Source organism: Gopherus flavomarginatus, chromosome 19 (genome assembly GCF_025201925.1).
Source record: "Gopherus flavomarginatus isolate rGopFla2 chromosome 19, rGopFla2.mat.asm, whole genome shotgun sequence".
Lineage (NCBI taxonomy): Eukaryota > Metazoa > Chordata > Testudines > Testudinidae > Gopherus > Gopherus flavomarginatus.
Window position 1 is genome coordinate 3,852,873 of NC_066635.1, and position 18,388 is coordinate 3,871,260.

The window sequence follows — 18,388 nt, forward strand, 5'->3', positions numbered from 1 at the left end:
CCAGGGAGCAGGCAGGCAGGCAAAGGTTGTCTTCCAGGACTGGCTGTCAGAGACATTTCCAGCCAGCCCACAGACACTTACCTCTGGGAGCCTGTCTGAAGTCAGTGCACCCCACAGCAGGCTCTGCTTTAGGGGCAGGGCTGCTACTGACACCCCAACCACCCCCCATGTTGCAGACCTGGGGGAAAAGGAAGCCATGAGGAAAGTCTCTCACCAAATGGAGGCCTGGCTCCTCCAAAGCCCGACCCAGGAGTGCTGGGGGTCCCAAAGGAAAGGCTGTTGCTCCCGACAGGCCCTGCTCCTGGAGCAGGTGTGCTCTGCCCAAAGGAGGGAGTGGGAGTTCCTGAAAACAACACACCACTGTCAGCCTTGGCTAGAGGAGCAGGACGGGGAGTCTGTGTCAAGGCCACAGCAGGATCAGAGCCTGTGCACTTTGGGGAAGTTTCTGCTCTAGCGCGAGGGTGGTGGGGAAAGAGGGGTACAGCTCAGCCAGGGGAGGAAGGAGACGATGAGAACAAACTGCACAGGTCCTATAGGAAGGGCTGGAACATCCCCACCCAGCCTCCCGACAGGCAGAGGTGATGTGCACTCCCCCAAGCCCCAAAGGGTTTCCATTTCCCCCTTTCCCAAGGCGACCACCTCCCCACTCTCCCTGAAACACTTGCGTTCCTGGGAAAACTGGCTCCTGCATCTCCCATGAACTCCCTTCCTACATCCTAAAGCCTCCCTTCAGCAGACCCATGGGACAGAACAGACTGGGATTCGCAGAGTCTGGGGGGAGCTCACTCTATTGGCTGGGGCTATTAGAAGAGTGACCCCAGCCCACTCCTTCCCCAGCGGATGCAGCCCTCGCAGACCCACTGCTAGAAGCCGGAGTGGTCCCCGGTCTATGCAAAGACTGGAAATGCAGCAGATCGCAAGGAATGGCTCATGGCAGAGGGGAGCGCCAGCCCTAAGTTTAGAGGGGTGAGGAATAAAGGGAGAACGAAAGCACAGCAAGGTCACGGCCTAGATCCGCTCAAGCCTCCCACTTTCCCACCAAGTCGGCTCCAATGCGGGGCCCAGCCCTCGACCCAAGCAGGGCTCAGCAGACCTTCCCCACCTGCATCTTACCTCCAAACACAGGCTTGCTGTCAGGAGTGCCAGGCACAGCGAAGGCGAACGGCGCGCTCTGGTTTTGGGCACCCAACGTGTTCTGTGTCAGGGAAGAACCAAAGGGGGTTGCTGTGCTTGCCGATCCGTTCTGTCCAGCCCCAAAATTGAATGCCACGGAGGGGGTGCCCCCACTCAGGGCAGACGCTCCCATGGCAAAGGCACTGGCGCCTGTGCTCTGCTGGTTGGACACCCCAAAGGGGAACGGAGAGGCGGTGGTTCCGGCAAATACCATGCTACCTGTACTGCTCTTCGTAGGCTGGGTGTTGGAACCAAAACTCGACGTGCTTGAAGCGGTGGCTGTTCCAAAGGAAAACACTGATGTAGTGCCTCCAAAAGCTGGCTGGGAGCTGTTGGTGCCAAAGGAAACTTGGGTATTAGTCCCTCCGAAAACTGGCTGCGAGTTGTTCCCGAACGCCGGCTGTGCCGCAGAGGGAGCTGCAGAGGCCCCAAAGCCAAAAGCAGGGGTACTAAAGCTCGCGGGGCCAGCGGCAGGTTTGCTGGTGAGCTGCTGGCTCTCCGGGGTGCCACTGGCAAACGCAGGCTGACCAGCTGCACCGGGATACGGAGGGGGCGGTTTTGCACCTGTTCCGAAGGAACCGCCAAATGCTGCAGTGGAGGAACCAAACGACAGCGTTGACTGACTGGTGGTTGGTGGGGTAGAAGAGGTCAGATTTGTGCCCCCAAAGATGCTAAAGCCAGCAGTGGTGCTGGGAGCAGCCTGTGCTGGCCCGAAGGTGGAGCCTGCCGGAACGCTGGCAGTGGGGGCTGCAGGCTTTCCAAACTGGAAGATAGGAGCGGTAGATGTGAAGCTTGCTGCTGTGCTGGGGGCCGGGTTTGGAGAGGCTCCGAACAGGAACGGCTGGGTTGCTCTAGTGGAGACGGGCGCAGTGACGGTTGTGCTGTTGGATGCACTGGTGGCGAGCGGCACGCCAAGTCCAAAGCTGAAGGCTGGCTTTGTGGTGGCGTCAGTGGTGGCACTCAGTGTGCTGGCAGCGCTGGCTGCAGTAGTAAAGACAGCGCTGGGGAGGCCGGTGAAGACAGAGGTGGTGTCTGTAGTGGAAGGTGCTGTCAGATCAGCAGCTGGGGCTGGCTGAGGTATCTGCTTGAATGTGAAAGGAGACGCTGTTGCTATAGGTGCAGCAGCAGCTGCTAAGTTCCCAAAGACGGGCTTGAATGTGGTGGTGGTGGTGGCGGCAGAGGAAGACGCTGTCGAGGGAGGCACAGAGCTGGTAGATATTGCGACTGCCAGAGAGGTGCCAGCTGCAGAGCGCGCCACGCTCTCGCTTTTTGGCAGGGTGCCAAAGATTGGTTTGAACATGGGAGTGGCCGTGGGTGCGGTCGATGCTGCCCCTGGTCCAGGCTGGCTGGCAGGCGGTGTGCTCAGCATCCCAAAGAGAATGCTGGGTTTAGGGGGGGAGGGTGTCTTGGTGGGCGTCTGGCCCAGGTCAGTTGAAGCAGGAATCGCCACGTTGCTCACAGTGCTGGCAGGCTGGGCAGCGGAGGAGGGAGGGGCCAAGGGAGCAGGCAAGTTTAATGTTGGCCCAGGCTTGGAGTCAGACCCAGCTGCAGGGAGTGAACCTGAATCCAGCAATACCATGGGAACTGTCAGAGGCAGCTGAGATGTCACTGCAGCACCAGTCGAATCTGTGGAAGAGGGAAAACCATGAACAGATGACTTACTACCCGAGTTTGAGTTGAGTGATGAGGGACGTCGACTTGGTGGGCTGGGAGAGATTATCAAGTTGCCACCAAGACAGACCTTCCTGGAGCAACCCCCCTGACCCAAACAGAGCACTGCTCTGCGTGACGAGGTTAGAACCCTGCTGGCTTCCCCTAGAGACCCTCCTGCGCTGCTCTCGTTGTCAGGGAGAAGCAACATTGCAACTCCAAGCCCTGCCAAGCTGGGACTGACTAGTGACCCACGGAGGCCGTTCCCACAGCTCTCCCATCTCCCCTCACCACACTAGAGCCCCATGGTCACTCCTGCCCTGGCTGGAGCACTAACCTGAAAGCACAAGTGCACTCTGGCTGCTCTGCATCTTCTTCAGACTCTCCAGGAGTGACCCAGTGCTGGTGACCAGGGGGGCCGAGGAAACAGATGCAGGCCCAGTAGATGTCAGTGTGAATGACACAGGCCTGGATGCAGGGGTGCTTTTTGCAGCAGTGCTTGGGGTGGCCTCTACTGCTGGAGAACAAGAAAAACAACATGCTTACAGTTTGCTATTAGCCGGGCTTCCCAGCTACGCAAGGGCAGCCAAAGATGGGACCAGAGCCTGACGCAGTGACGTGACGTTAGGAGGACATGCCACATTCCTGAAAGGATCCAAGGACTTCACCCCCACCCAGGATCTGGAGGACTCACATGGGGTTAAAAGCCCCAGGTTTTGGGGGTAGGGGTGTCATTCATGAAGTTCTCCTCAGGACCCAAAGTGGCAGAAAATCTAACTTCTTTAGCTGCTGGGAGAAGGCAGCTCTACTGGGTACGATGCATGAGTCACATGGTGATGTTCTCTGGCCTGTGTTACACAGGTGATCACACCACATGACCATAATTAAGGTTAAGATTTTGTCAGGGTTATTTTTAGTAAGATCATGGTCAATAAACAATTCCTAGAAGCCTGAGGCCTGCACCGTCCAAGCCCCGCGCCGCCTGCAGCTAAAGTCGCAGAGGTCACCAAAAGTCATGGAATCCATGATGGACTCGTACCCTTAACCATAATGTTCCTTCTGGCCTTAGAAATCTATGGGATGGGGGTTTCCTTCAGTTTCTTGCTTACAGCATTAAGTTACTGTAAGTATCCTACTAACCGCACCTCCTAAATGGGAGAGGAAGGCAGTGAGGGGGTCCTTACCTGTCTTATCCTCCAAGACTTTGTTGAACCATTGCAGTGCTGCTTTCTTTTCTGCATCCAAGTCCTCTGCTGTGACAGCATAACCCAGCTGAGGGGGTGGGGGCTGCCAAGGGAAGAACAACTGCATGAGCGTAGTCCCTTCCTCAAGGAGGCAGGCAGAGCCCAGCCCAGCCCAGCCAAACTCACGGTAAAGCCACTGAGCAGCAACTGCTACGAAGCAGAGTCTGCCACTCAAATCCCTACTCCTCTGTTTTGCCCACTAACTGCACATGGTCTGGGGTTGTTTTCAGCTTGGTGCTGAGTGGGCCACAGTACTGCCCAGGAAAGGCCCAGCAGTAAGCAGCTCCCCAGACACCAGGAGCTGGGGTTGGCTTCACTTCCCATCCCACAAAGGGCAGGTGCTCCTATCCCTCGGGGCAGCCACTCCTGGAGGACCTGAAGCAGGGTATTCCACTGCCAGAGGTGCCCAGGAGGGGCTACATGGAGGCAACGTACCAGGGTAAGCTGGTCTCCTCGGCGAGAAGAAAGCAGCTGGATCTTCCGCTTGCGTTTCCCACTGCTCCCCGACATGGCCGGCGAGGTCAAGGAACTCTGCTTCTTCCGCACAGGAGTCTCCAAAGCTAGTATGGGAGGAACCAATCAAAAGTAGGCATTCCAGACAGAGGTGGTCGTCAGTTTGCACACCCTGTCATAGGAACTTGCTTACCGATGCTTTCACCGCCTTTCTGTCAGAGTAGGGGGGACAGACTTGCCTCCAGATAACCCTGCCTCGGAGCACAGAGCCACAGACAGAGGGCCAAGCTGAGTACAGGACCCCAGGGTTTCCTGGATGAATGGCTGGCCACACCTGCAAACTGAGGAGGCAGCTTGTGCGAAGACTCCCAGGGATGTGGACAGACTGCTCCAGGACGTGCTCCTGCTTACATTGAAGAGCCCATTCAGTAACTCAGAGCAGCAGTGCAGTGGCCCTTTCTAATGGCCGTCCACCATCCTCTCAACATGCTCCACTAGCCAACAGAAACTAGACCTGAGGTTACTTTTCTATCATCCACACTCAGCCCCCAGTGGGGTGAAGCATGGGAACTGTTTAACCACTTAGGACAGCAAATGGTTAACACTGTCCAATTTAACCAGCAGGAGGAAACAGGGAGGGGCCTATCATTGCTCAGCTTGGAACTTGGTGGAGACACATCATCCTGTCCCCTCTGCTGTGTCCGGTACCTACTTACTCCGTTTTTAGACCACATTCAAATCTTACTTCCAGAGAAGGTTCCAACTTTTGCCTCCTCTGACTCTCCAGCAGCCTTTCCTTTACAAGGCGGTTGCAGAGCCTGAGGCAAACTGGCATCCCCTGTGGCTTTGCAAGCCACACCCTGTCCCCACTCACCCTTTTCTGTCTGCAGCTCCTTGTCAGATTTTACAGGGGTAGACGTGCTGGACCAGTGAGCATCCTCCTCCCTGCAGAGACAGGAGAAAGCCTGTTAGGCCCAGTTCACACCAACACACCTCCTCTCTGAGGGCTGCGAACATTTCAGGATAGATTTAACACAACCCACGAGCCGTGAATGATCATCTTGAAAGCCACAAGCAAAATTGCCAACCACTGGTAAGCACAGCGCTGCCTCTAGCCCGAACAGCTTGAGAATGCCCGGAGGCAAAAGGCGCACACTTGTGTGCCACAGCCTGGGACAGTGGAGAGGTCTGGCATATCAGCACAGGAAGAATTGCACACAAACCCTCCAGCACTTTGCAGAGGCAAAGCTAAACTTCGAGCATCACTGAGGGACCCGCACTTTGCTGGCCTGTGAGTCATTTTGCTTTAGACCCCAACATTCACAGTGAATATCCTGGGAGAACAGCCTGTTTCAACATTTGTTTGACGACTGATGTGCCACACACTTGGACTGCAGACAGCCCCCCTTGCTGCAGAGGCATGAGCACTAAGGCAGGAGGCTGGAAGTAGACAGGTGCCCCTGTAGCCCTTGGACAGCTATGACGGAGTCCTTAGGAGCAGCAGAGATGGGTGTTAGTTAAAGAAATGGCAATGGGCCCTTTTTTCTCTCCCAGCCCCAGACAATCCAGGTCAAGGAAATGGGCAAAAGCAGCAGGGTGTGCTCAGCATCGGCAGTCACCAGCCCAGTAACCCGTATCAGCCGCAGGGCAGGCAGGATACAGGTAGGGACACTAGAGAATGGAACAGGTGCAATGCCTCCTTAGGCTGCCAGCAGGAAGACAAGGGAGAGTAGAGTCAGCCAGACTTCAGGAGACAAGACGGCTTGGAAGGGAAGGTTTGGAGTGCCCCAAGGTGGGTGGCTTACACAGAGCTCAAGACTTGGGGAGAGAGAAGAGGGCAGTCCAAAACACCTCACCAGCCCCACCTGGACATGCCTTGCCCCCTCCCAACTGGAGTCTGCACACAGGATACCGCTAGAACGATACCCCCAACATCTCTGAATCAGCAACAAATGCAAGCTGCACTGAACTGGAAGCACAGCTTGGTTACCTGGCTTTCTTGCTAGGCCTCTCCGGTGTCTGAGAGCGGGAAGAGGCTGGACTGGAGAGAGGTGAAGTACTCGGGCCACTTCTCTTCCACAACTGGAACCCAGAGAGAGAGACCGACCATTAAAAGGTAATTCACCAGGAAGCTAAATGCCCTGTGCTCCTGGCCAGCCCCCCAGGCTGCATTGGTCCCCTTTGTAACAAATAAAGCAACAACGACCTGGCTGGTGAAGAGATTAGAGCCTTAGGATATGTCTATGCTGCAATCCCACGCTCCTCAGCTGGCCTGTGCCAGCTGACTTGGGCTCACAGAGTTGTTTAATTGTGGTGTAAACGTTAGGGCTTGGGCTGCAACCAGAGCTCTGGGGCCTCCCACTTTGCAGGGTCCTAGAGCCTGGGCTCCACAGCCTGAGCCCGAATGTCAACACCGCAATTAGCCTCTTGGTTCGAGCCCTGAGAATCTGAGTAAGCAGCACAGGCCTGCCACAGGTTTTTAACTGCGGTGTAGACATACCCTAGACCCATGAGCACATCGAGTTACTCTGGCAAGAGCAGGCTGTCCTCTCAGCAACACCACACAAGATACAGTTAATCCTACCTCAGGGACTGTAGCGTTTTTCCATTGAAAGTGGCACATTTCAGGTGAGAGTGAACCTAGGGAACATTTCCTACAGGAATCGTAATAAAAGGAATGGCCATACTGGGTCACAGCAATGGTCCATCTAGCCCAGGATCCTGTCTTCTAACAGTGGCCAATGCCAAATACTTCAGAGGGAATGAACAGAACATGGCAATTATCAAGTGATTCATCCTATCGTTCAGCCCATTTCTGGCAGTCAGAGGCTTAGGGATACTCAGAGCACGGGGTTGCATCCCAGACTATCCTGGCTAATAGCCATTGATGGACCTATCCTCCATGAACTTATCTAATTCCTTTTTGAAGTCTTGGCCTTCACAACATCCTCTGGCGAGGAGTTCCACAGGTTGACTGTGCACTGTGTGAAGAAATACTTCCTTTTGTTTGTTTTAAACCTGGTGCCTATTAATTTCTTTTAGTGACCCCTAGTACTTGTGTTATGAGAAGGCGTAAATAACACTCTCTTATTTACTTTCTCCACACCAGTCATGATTTTACAGACCTCTATCATATCTCTCCTTAACCATCTCTTTTTCCAAGCTGAAAAGTCCCAGTTTTATTAATCTTTTCTCATATGGCAGCCATTCCATACCCCAATTATTTTTGCTGCCCTTTTCTGAACCATTTCCAATTCCATCAGATCTTTTTTGAGATGGGGCGACCACGTCTGCACGCAGTATTCAAGACGTGGGCGTCCCACTGATTTATATAGAAGCAACATGATATTTTCTGTCTTATTATCAATCCCTTTCTTAATTATTCCCAGCATCCTGTTCGCTTTTTTGACAGCTGCTGCCCACTGAGTGGATGTCTTCAGAGTACTACCCACAATGACTCCAAGATCTCCTTGAGTGGTCACAGCTAATTTAGACCCCATCATTTTATATGTATAGCTGGGATTATGCTTTCCAATGTGCATTGCTTTGCCTTTATCACCATTGAATTTCATCTGCCATTTTGTTGCCCAGTCACCCCGTTTTGAGAGATCCCTTTATAGCTCTTCGCAGTCTGTCTGGGACTTAACTATCTTGAGCAGTTTTGGATCAGCTGCAAATGTTGCCACCTGTTTACCCCTTTTTCCCCTTATTCTGCATCAGCAATTTTACAGTCCTGTCTGATGACAAGGGAGTCATTTCAACACCATTATTTTTATTTTGTACATTAGCAGTTGCCTACGAGCCCTGGATCAAAGCTGAAAATGCTGGACTCAAACATTGGCCAACTGCAGCCTGAAAGAGGGTGGCATGACAGGAGAATGGCTCTGATTTTACATTTTGTTTTACCTACCTAGAACAATCCAAACTGAGCACCATTGAACTGAAACTCAATCATAAGGAAATCACAGTGTTCCGGACTGTCTGAGGGGGCTGTATTCCATGACACCCCTTGGGTATAGCCAATGCTGGAGGATGGTGAAGCACTGCCTCCTGGTGGGCTACAGTTTACATCTTGCTTGAGATGCTCTGCAGAAAGTGTTTGTATTTCACGAAGCTGGAGGAAGACTACTCAGGTTTACTGCCAGGTGTCTGGCAATGCTGCCTTACTCTCATAAGGCCATGCCACTCCAAACCACTGTGTCTCCTGTGAATTCCAGGTGTTTTATTAGAAGCGCTGTGACCTACCTTCGAGAGTCCCCGGGTGGAGCTGTAGGAGCTAGCGATGGCATTGCGGATGGAGCTGGGAATCCCACCAGTATATGTGGTGTTCATGAAGCTGATGGAAGAAGAGCGCGATCTCTTGCTCAAGCAATCATCTAGGCACTGGGAAACGAGGGCCCTCTTCAAAGTGCCTGGCCTAGAGAAAGAAGGAGAGGTGGTTACTAATGAAGCTAAGGAAATCATTGAATTTTCAGTTTGGGGACTGAACCAAAAAAGTTTGCTTTGATTTGAACCAAAGCTTAATTTTTTGTTTTTCTCATCAAAACAAAAAATGGAGAGGCTCATCTCAGGCGTTTGTCTCATTTCACACAAAAATGTTTTATTCTCAGGTGTAAGGCACTTGATGTTTTGTTTAGAGATTTAACTATTTTTAAAAAAAGCTTTAACTTTCAAAATTTTCCATTTTTCCTGGCTGAAACTATTCACTGAATTTAACTTAAATTCACACACAATCGTGGTGCCCTGAAAAAGGTGTTTTTCAGTTAATACCATTCATCAAAATAAGTTTTGCCCAGTTCTAATTTCATGCAATCCCCACATCCACATGTTTTGGGAGTCTCCCACCCAGCCCCCTCTCTCTGACAGGTTAGTCTGGATGATTTTTTTGAGGGAGGGGCAGGGTTTTCAGTTTTCCTTTTTCAGCTTGTGCAGCCAAGATCTTGACCGGGGGCTGTCAGCAGCTCAGGTCAAGCTCCAGTCCATACAGAGAGAATCCAGCCCAGCACTGGACACCTCCCAGAGGTCTTTCCTCCCCCAGTCAGGGTGCAGAGTTTGGGTCACGGGACAGGAAGTCCAGCTCTAGCCCTGCCTGCTATTTCAATAAATTGCACTTCAGGAAGGAAAAGCACAGTACTTTTTCCTCTGGCCTCCACTCAAGTGGCCAAGTCTGCAGAGCCTTTTGGCTTTGCCCTTTAGCCAACACTAGCCCCTTAAGAGTTTGACAGGTACTTACTTGGGTACCAGAGAAGCTGGGGCTCCATTGGCTACCAGAGGCTCAAATGCAGACTGCCCACTGCCACTGCTGTCATGGCGTCTGCAAGAAAAAGACATGAGGAAATCTTCAGCGTTCAGAAGGACCCACACAATCCAGCAATCTGATGAAAATCTCTGCTCTAGAATCCAGAACTCCTACATCCCACCCATTGCCCTAACTAGACAGACATATGACCAGACAGACCGGCCCACCCATGTTTTCATCTGAAAATCAACACTGACAGAATTCTGTTTTCATGAAAACATTCAGAAGTTTTTATTTTTGTTCCAATGTGGAATGAAAACAAATGTCAAAACCTTGGAAGTTGCCCTGAAACAGAATTGTCATCCTCTGGTCAGTTCTACTGCTGAGCTTGACTGCATTTCTCTCAAGTGCAAGCCACACCAACTGCTGCCCACGTGTCAGGCATAACTGCTGGTAGTACAAAGGTGGCCTCAGGGTGTTGGTGCTAAGATAGGACGTAGCTGACACGAGTCACTGAGCAGTGAGCTTTCTGCCAACATTACCTCCTCACGCTCCCCCGCTGGCTAAGTGCTTTGAAATGGGTTCTTGTTACACAGCTGCGGAGCCAAGGTCAGAAAGGAGAATAAAGTGTCAATGTCCATGCTCACCTTCTACCGCTCTTTATAGGATCGTATTCATCCTGTGTCCCGCGCCACACACACTTTGGGAGGTGGGACCGGACATTCCCCAGTCCAAGAAGTACAGAGAAGAGCAGTGGGAGAGGAGAAAGCTGCATAAGCCACTACAACTCCAATTGAAAGTGTGCTCTCGGAGCAGTGGGAAAAGCAACTGGTTGCTCCCTGAAAGCCACTCATCCTCTGGGCTCTCAAACTGACATCTAACAGTGGGGCCAGGAGCAGCATACAGGATGACAGACTCAAACAGTATCATGGGCCCAAGCTTCTCTTCTCTGGTTCTCTAGCACTCAATTTATCTGCAAGAGCCCATAAAGCCAGCCCCAATGGACTTCCCACTGCAAGCAGCCTGCAGCCTCATGGCAAGCAAGGGACAGACATGGTGAGCCACAAGACAAACCCACACATACAGAAATGGAGAGAAGGAAAAACCCAGCTGGAAGAGAGGAGAGTTGCAAGAAGGCTCCACCAGAAAGAGGATGGCATCCATTGATTTATATCCTACTACTTCCTAAAATCCTGGGGAAAGATGCTACTGCAGCTGTGTGTCTGAGACCTAAGGTCTGGTGTTCTCATTAAATTTTAACAAATGGAAACTGGGAAATATTTTCCCCCATCATTTCTTGACAGAAAAACACGCATGCTTTTTTTTGCTTATTGAGATATAGAAAGGAGATCTCAAAGGATTTTAAATGGTCATGTTTTGTTTTACATCAGAAATTCAGGACGCATGTATCCCATTTCTCTCTAAAGTCTGAGGTTGACTGGAGAACTGATTGGTTTATGATAAAAATAACATGGAAGCGAGACCCGGTGAAGTGAGAGAAAGGGGTGGTTATGTTTAAATGGGAGTTAATAAACCAGACTTGGAATCCTAAAACAATCACCGCCAGCTGCTCGGATTCTTAACTCCTCTACCTCTTCAACCAAGTGGTGAGATAGAGGCCTGGTGTGTGGATTGAAGGCTGTCAAAGACCTCCACCAAAGCAGGGGAGACCAGGCTTGGCATTTGAAACGTCCACGATAGAAACCCAAACAGAATGTTTTTCCTCTTCCTCAGAAGAGAAGCCTTTGAGGCTTTCTGAAGGTAACTGGAAGGGCACAGATACCAGCTTGCTATTAAAGCTGGTCAGCAAGAGGAAAAAGACGGTTACTCACCTTTGTAACTGTTGTTCTTCGAGATGTGTTGCTCACATCCATTCCAGTTAGGTGTGCGCGCCGCGCGTGCACGTTCATCGGAAACTTTTTACCCTAGCAACTCCAGTGGGCCGGCAGGTCGCCCCCTGGAGTGGCGCCGCCATGGCGCCCAATATATATCCCTGCCGGCCCACCCGCTCCTCAGTTCCTTCTTGCCGGCGACTCCGACAGTGGGGAAGGAGGGCGGGTGTGGAATGGATGTGAGCAACACATCTCGAAGAACAACAGTTACAAAGGTGAGTAACCGTCTTTTCTTCTTCGAGTGATTGCTCACATTCATTCCAGTTAGGTGAATCCCAAGCCATACCTAGGCGGTGGGGTCGGAGCGAGAAGTCGCGGCATGGAGCACAGCAGATCCGAAGGCCGCATCCTCTCTAGACTGCTGGACCAGGGCGTAGTGGGAAGCAAAGGTGTGGACCGATGACCAGGTCGCTGCCCGACAGATTTCCTGGATGGGCACACGGGCGAGGAAAGCCAGCGACGACGCCTGCGCCCTGGTAGAATGCGCAGTCACACGGCCCGTAGGGACGTGGGCCAAGTCATAGCAGGTCCTGATGCAGGACGTTACCCAAGAGGATAACCTCTGGGAGGAGATAGGAAGCCCTTTCATGCGGTCCGCTACTGCCACGAAAAGCTGGGGGGATTTGCGGAAGGGCTTAGTCCTCTCCACGTAGAACGCGAGAGCCCTACGGACATCAAGCGAGTGGAGCTGCTGCTCCCTGCCTGAGGAGTGAGGTTTCGGGAAAAAAAACCGGGAGGAATATCTCTTGGTTGACGTGGAAGGCTGAGACCACCTTGGGGAGAAAAGCAGGGTGCGGTCTCAGCTGCACCTTGTCCTTGTGGAAGACCGTATATGGGGGGTCTACCACAAGAGCCCGGAGTTCCGACACCCGTCTAGCTGAGGTGATAGCTACTAGAAAGGCCGTCTTCCAAGAGAGGTAAAGCAGGGAGCAAGTAGCTAACGGCTCAAAGGGGGGCCCCATGAGCCGGGACAACACCAGGTTAAGATCCCAGGTTGGAGCAGGGGGACGGACGTTAGGGTATAAACGTTCCAGCCCCTTAAGGAATCTAGACACCGTCGGGTGGGAAAAAACAGAGCGACCATCTGCACCCGGGTGAAAGGTGGAGATAGCTGCTAGGTGGACTCGTAACGACGATATGGCCAGACCTTGCCCTTTGAGGGACCAAATGTAGTCTAAGATGTCGGCTACTGAAACTTCCATAGGGCGGAGATTTTTCTCCACGCACCAAAAGGAGAAGCGCTTCCATTTGGCCAAATATGTCGCTCTTGTGGACGGCTTCCTGCTGCCCAAGAGCACCTCCCTCACCAGCGTGGAACAGCGCAGCTCAGAGCCAGTCAGCCACGCAGGAGCCACGCCGCTAGGTGCAGCGACTGCAGGTCCGGGTGACAGAGGGTCCCGTGCTCCTGGGTAATCAGGTCCGGATGAAGGGGCAGGGGAACTGGGTCGGCTATGGTCAGGTCCAGCAGCATGGGCTACCATGATCACGTGAGCCCTGTCCCTGCGCACCTTCAGAAGGACCCTGTGGACCAACGGGAATGGGGGAAACGCATAGTACAGGTGGGTCGACCACTGGATGAGGAAGGCATCCGCTATCGACCCGGGCTCCCTGCCCTGAAAGGAGCAGAACGCTTGGCACTTCCTGTTCCCTTTGGACGCGAAGAGGTCCACCCAGGGATAACCCCACCTCCGGAAGATGGAGAGGGCGACGTCTGGGCGGAGGGACCACTCGTGTGACAGGAAGGATCTGCTCAATCGATCCGCCAGCGTGTTCCGTACTCCGGGGAGGAAGGAAGCCATGAGGTGAATGGAGTGGGCTACACAAAAGTCCCAGAGTCGTATCGCCTCGTGGCACAGGGAGGAGGATCTGGTGCCGCCCTGCTTGTTGATATAATACATGGTCGTCGTGTTGTCGGTGAACACCGCGACACAACGACCCTGGAGCTGATGACAGAACGTTTGACAAGCAAGACGGACCGCTCTCAACTCCCGCATGTTGATGTGTAGCCGCACCTCCTCCTGGGACCACAGGCCCTGCGTCCTCAGGGTCCCTGCGTGGGCCCCCCAGCCGAGATCTGAGGCATCTGTTGTTAGGGACACCGAGGGCTGAGATGGGTGGAAGGGGAGACCCGCACACAACACTGACTGGTCCAGCCACCAGTCGAGAGAATCTAAGACCCCCTGGGGGATCGTGATTAACATATCTAGTGGCTGTCTTGTCGGCCTGTAATGACCGATGAGCCACAGCTGGAGTGGCCTCATGCGGAGCCGAGCGTAATTGGTCACGAAAGTACAGGCCGCCATGTGGCCTAACAGGGTTAGACACGTCCTCACTGACGTCAAGGGGGCTGTCTGTAGCCGTTGCACGATGGCCGACAAGGCCTGGAACCGCTGCAATGGCAGCAAGGCCCTGCCCACAGTGGCGTCCAGGACGGCCCCGATGAATTCCACCCTTTGTGTGGGGGCCAGGGTGGACTTGTCTGTGTTCACCAAGAGGCCCAGAGCGGCGAACATGTCGGTGATCACACGGACATGGCTGCAGACTTGTTGGTGCGACGTGCCTCGAATCAACCAATCGTCCAGATACGGGAACACGTGGATACGACTGCGCCGAAGCTGCGCCACAACAACTGCCATGCATTTCGTAAACACTCTCGGGGCCGTGGACAAGCCAAATGGGAGGACTGCAAATTGGTAATGCAGAGACCCCACAAGGAAGCGAAGGAAACGTCTGTGGGGTGGCCAGATAGCAATGTGAAAATACGCGTCCTGCATGTCGAGGGCGGCGTACCAGTCTCCCGGATCCAGGGATGGGATAATGGTCCCCAAGGAAACCATGCGGAACTTCAACTTCACCAGGTACTTGTTGAGCTCTCGCAGGTCGAGGATGGGCCTGAGGCCTCCCTTGGCCTTGGGGATCAGAAAGTAGCGGGAATAAAACCCCTTGCCTTTCTCGTTCTCCGGCACCGCCTCTATAGCTCCTTTGCCGAGGAGCGTCTGCACCTCCTGCCGAAGGAATTGCTCGAGAGAGGGGTCCCTGAAGAGGGACGAGGAAGGGGGGCGGGGAGGAGGAAATGAAACAAACTGCAGGCGGTATCCCGACTGCACCGTGCGTAAGACCCAGCGGTCTGATGTTATTAGGGACCACGCCGGGAGGAAAAAAGAACGGCGGTTGGAAAACGGGGGGAAAGGATCCAATGGGGAAACTGTTACTGCGCCCTCGGGCGCACCTTCAAAATGAAGGCTTGGGACCAGGCGGGGGCTTAGAGGAGCCTTGGTTTTGGCCCCCTTGGTTCCCCGAGTGCCTGCGCCTTCCGTTCCTGCCGCGGCGCCTGTTAAGGTCCTGCCGCTGGCGGAACTGGAGATACGGCCTGCGCTGTTGTTGCTGTTGCTGCGGCCGGAAGGGTCTGCGTTGCGTCACTGGAGTGTGCATCCCCAGTGACCTCATGATGACTCGGTTGTCTTTTAGACTCTTGAGTCTAGGGTCTGTCTTGTCCGAGAACAGCCCTTGGCCTTCAAAAGGAAGGTCCTGTATTGTGTGCTGGAGCTCCGGCGGAAGGCCGGAAACCTGCAGCCAGGAGAGGCGACGCATTGTCACACCCGAGGCGAGGGTACGGGCAGCCGAATCCGCAGCGTCCAGAGAGGCTTGCAAGGACGTGCGTGCGACCTTCTTGCCTTCCTCTAAGATGGCCGCAAACTCCTGACGAGCATCTTGTGGCAACAGCTCCTTGAATTTGTCTGCTGCCACCCAGGAGTTAAAGGCGTATCTGCTTAACAGGGCCTGTTGGTTGGAGACCCTGAGTTGCAGCGCCCCAGCCGAGTACACCTTACGGCCGAGGAGATCCATCCGCCTGGCCTCCCTGGATTTGGGGGCTGGAGCCTCCTGACCATGACGCTCTTTATCATTGACGGATTGAACCACCAGGGAACACGGAGTCGGGTGTACGTGGAGGTACTCGTAGCCCTTAGAAGGAGCCATGTACTTCCTCTCGACGCCCTTCGCAGTGGGAGGAATGGAGGCCGGAGACTGCCAGATGGTGTTGGCGTTGGCCTGGATGGTCCGTATGAACGGCAGGGCGACCCTGGTGGGAGCGTCTGCCGAGAGGATGGTGACAATAGGGTCCTCTACCTCCGAGACCTCCTCGGCTTGTAGACTCAGGTTTTGGGCTACTCGCCGGAGGAGGTCCTGGTGCGCCCTGAGGTCCAGCGGGGGGGGCTGTTGGAGGAGGTCCCAGCCACCGCTTCATCAGGGGAAGAAGATGAGGAGACCCCCGGCAAGAGGGTGTCTAAAGGGGGGGTCTCCCTCGGCCCTCGCCTCTGCCTCAGGAGCCAAAGTGGAGTCCTGGTGCTTGGATCCTTCCTCCCCATCCGGGGAGGGAGGGGGGCGAGACAACGAGGCCTCAGGTGCCCTGCGCTCCGCAGTCGCCGGCCTAGCAGGGAGCTGTTGGGGGCCCTGGGCCTGATGATATGCCCAGGGTGTCCAGAAACCCCATTGCTGTGGGGCTGGGTCCTGCTGTGGAGGCTCGCTGAACAGCGCCGCCTGCCGGTCGGTGCCCAGCGCGTACCCACTGTCCGCCAGCGAAGACACGGACGGCTGCCTAGAGGGCCATGGCGGGGCGGACCCTGGATGGTAAGGGTCCGCGCGGGCCGGCACGGGCGATCGTCTCGGTGCCGGGGACCGGTGCCGGGAGTCGTAACGGTGCCGGGAGCGGGACCGAGTTCTGCCACGGTGCCGGGATCTGGATCGGTACCGGGCGCCGCTTCGGTGCCGGGATCGGGACCTGCCACCGGTGCGGTACCGGGAGGTCGACCGGGACCGGGACCTGCCACCAGCTCGGCGCCGGGAGGTCGACCGGTGCGGCGAACGTCTGGATCGGCTCCTGGACTCGCGGTGCCGGTAACGACGGCTGGAGTCTGACCGCGATCGTCTCGGTGTCGACCGGCGCCGCGAGTGCGACCGGTACCACTGAGGGGAGCGGTGCCGGGACTGCGAGCGGCGGCGGGATCTGGAGCGACCGTGACGTCAGGACCTGGAGCGAGAACGAGAGTCCCGGGACGGTGCCGACATCATAGGCTTGCCTCTGGACACGACCCGCACCGGAGGTACCGGGGGTGGTAGCTGAGTGGGCTCGGTCATGGCTATGAGGTCCCGTGCCGAGGCGAAGGTCTCTGGTGTAGATGGCACCACTATCTCGACCCCAGATGTCATGGGGGAGCTTGGCGGCACCGGACTCGACGGACCCGCCGGGCCCGGAGTCGACGGTGCCGGCGGCGCCGCGGCCGATGCTGAGGCCGGGCGCTCCACTCGGGTGTGCCTGGCCGGAGTAATGGACTTCGACGGCCTAGGCTCTGTCCCCGGTGCCGGGGAGTCTTCTCGGTGCCGGTGCGATCCGGTGCCGGCGCCGAGATCACGGCCTGCGAAGCCGCCGGGTCAAGTGCCGCCTCCATGAGGAGAGTCCGGAGCCTTTGATCCCTCTCCTTCTTAGTCCTTGGCTTAAAAGCCTTGCAGATGCGGCACTTGTCGGATCTATGCGATTCCCCCAGGCACTTCAGGCACGCGTCGTGGGGGTCGCTGGTGGGCATAGGCTTCTTGCAGGCCGCACACTGCTTGAAGCCCGGCGAACCAGGCATGAGCCCGGTGCCGGGTGCCGGGAAGGGCTAAGCCCCCGGTGAAAAACTATTTACAACTACTTAACACTTAACTACTACTATCTAACTTAACAGTCTAATTAACAACTACAATAGAGATAACGATAGAAAAACAAGGAGAGCTAGGGACGTGGAGGACAGCTATGCCGCGCTCCACAGTTCCAACGACCGACACGGCGGTAAGAAGGAACTGAGGAGCGGGTGGGCCGGCAGGGATATATATTGGGCGCCATGGCGGCGCCACTCCAGGGGGCGACCTGCCGGCCCACTGGAGTTGCTAGGGTAAAAAGTTTCCGACGAACGTGCACGCGCGGCGCGCACACCTAACTGGAATGGATGTGAGCAATCACTCGAAGAAGAACCAAAGTTCTGTTTCAGATTACTAGCCACAATGGAAAGAAAGGCCAGCTGTTTGCTCCCATGTTCACAGCTGGCGGGCTTCTCTATATCGATACTGAAGAGAGTGAAGCACCTGGCACATCCACAGCACTGCTTCAGACACACAAAGATAGCACCCAGACCCACTAACTTATTACCTTCTTTTGTTCTCCTGACCACTGGGGAAACTCTGGTCGTCCTCCTCCTCCACAGCCCTCTTCCTGCTCTCTTTGAGGGCACTCAGTACAGTCTCCTTTGCACATGGGTCCACGGTGCTATTGCATGACAAGGCCATAGGCGAAACCAGCTGCTCCAAGCTGCAATGTAAAGCCAGGAGTTAAGGGAGAGTGGGCTGCCACCTCCACCCCGTTAGTGGTCCTGCACATGCTGAGCTACCCTGCGCCTTGAACCCCAATAGCCCAGCACATCTGAAGACTGGCCCCCCCCAAAGAAAGAAAAATAACCTAGGCAGCATCACCAATGCAGCTTCAGGACTAGCTTGTGACCTCATAATCCTTTCCATGGAAATGAAGTGATGCTTGGGAGGGGGATTAAAAGGTCACTACAGGGCCATGGGCTATAGACACTCCCCCAGGGAAGAGCTTGCCCAAGCAGGCTACTCTCCCCATTACGATTCATTAAGGGGAGGTTTTACAGGGCTATTAGTAGTGTGAAGTGACACATAAGTGTAACCACCAGTGCGCACACTAC

At 54.7% G+C, this 18,388-nt stretch overlaps 2 protein-coding genes across 6 annotated transcripts in view; one reads left to right on the forward strand and one right to left on the reverse strand.

Annotated features, from left to right (window-relative positions):
- LOC127037332 (uncharacterized) overlaps positions 1 to 18,388 on the forward strand; it is a 472,273-nt gene that overhangs the window by 264,916 nt on the left and 188,969 nt on the right. The window lies entirely within an intron of this gene.
- The window catches only part of POM121 (POM121 transmembrane nucleoporin), a 28,231-nt gene that overhangs the window by 2,634 nt on the left and 7,209 nt on the right, over positions 1 to 18,388 (reverse strand). The window contains exons 3-12 of one of the 3 annotated variants that reach the window (XM_050928906.1): positions 17,836 to 17,994; positions 9,754 to 9,834; positions 8,766 to 8,937; positions 6,511 to 6,602; positions 5,395 to 5,465; positions 4,503 to 4,627; positions 4,008 to 4,110; positions 3,161 to 3,340; positions 1,114 to 2,799; positions 215 to 343 (exon numbers count right to left, since the gene is read on the reverse strand). In XM_050928906.1, coding sequence (XP_050784863.1) covers positions 215 to 343; positions 1,114 to 2,799; positions 3,161 to 3,340; positions 4,008 to 4,110; positions 4,503 to 4,627; positions 5,395 to 5,465; positions 6,511 to 6,602; positions 8,766 to 8,937; positions 9,754 to 9,834; positions 17,836 to 17,994 — 2,798 coding nt within the window. The remainder of the gene's footprint in view (positions 1 to 214; positions 344 to 1,113; positions 2,800 to 3,160; positions 3,341 to 4,007; positions 4,111 to 4,502; positions 4,628 to 5,394; positions 5,466 to 6,510; positions 6,603 to 8,765; positions 8,938 to 9,753; positions 9,835 to 17,835; positions 17,995 to 18,388) is intronic. The other 2 variants (XM_050928905.1, XM_050928907.1) reach the window with 2 other exon arrangements.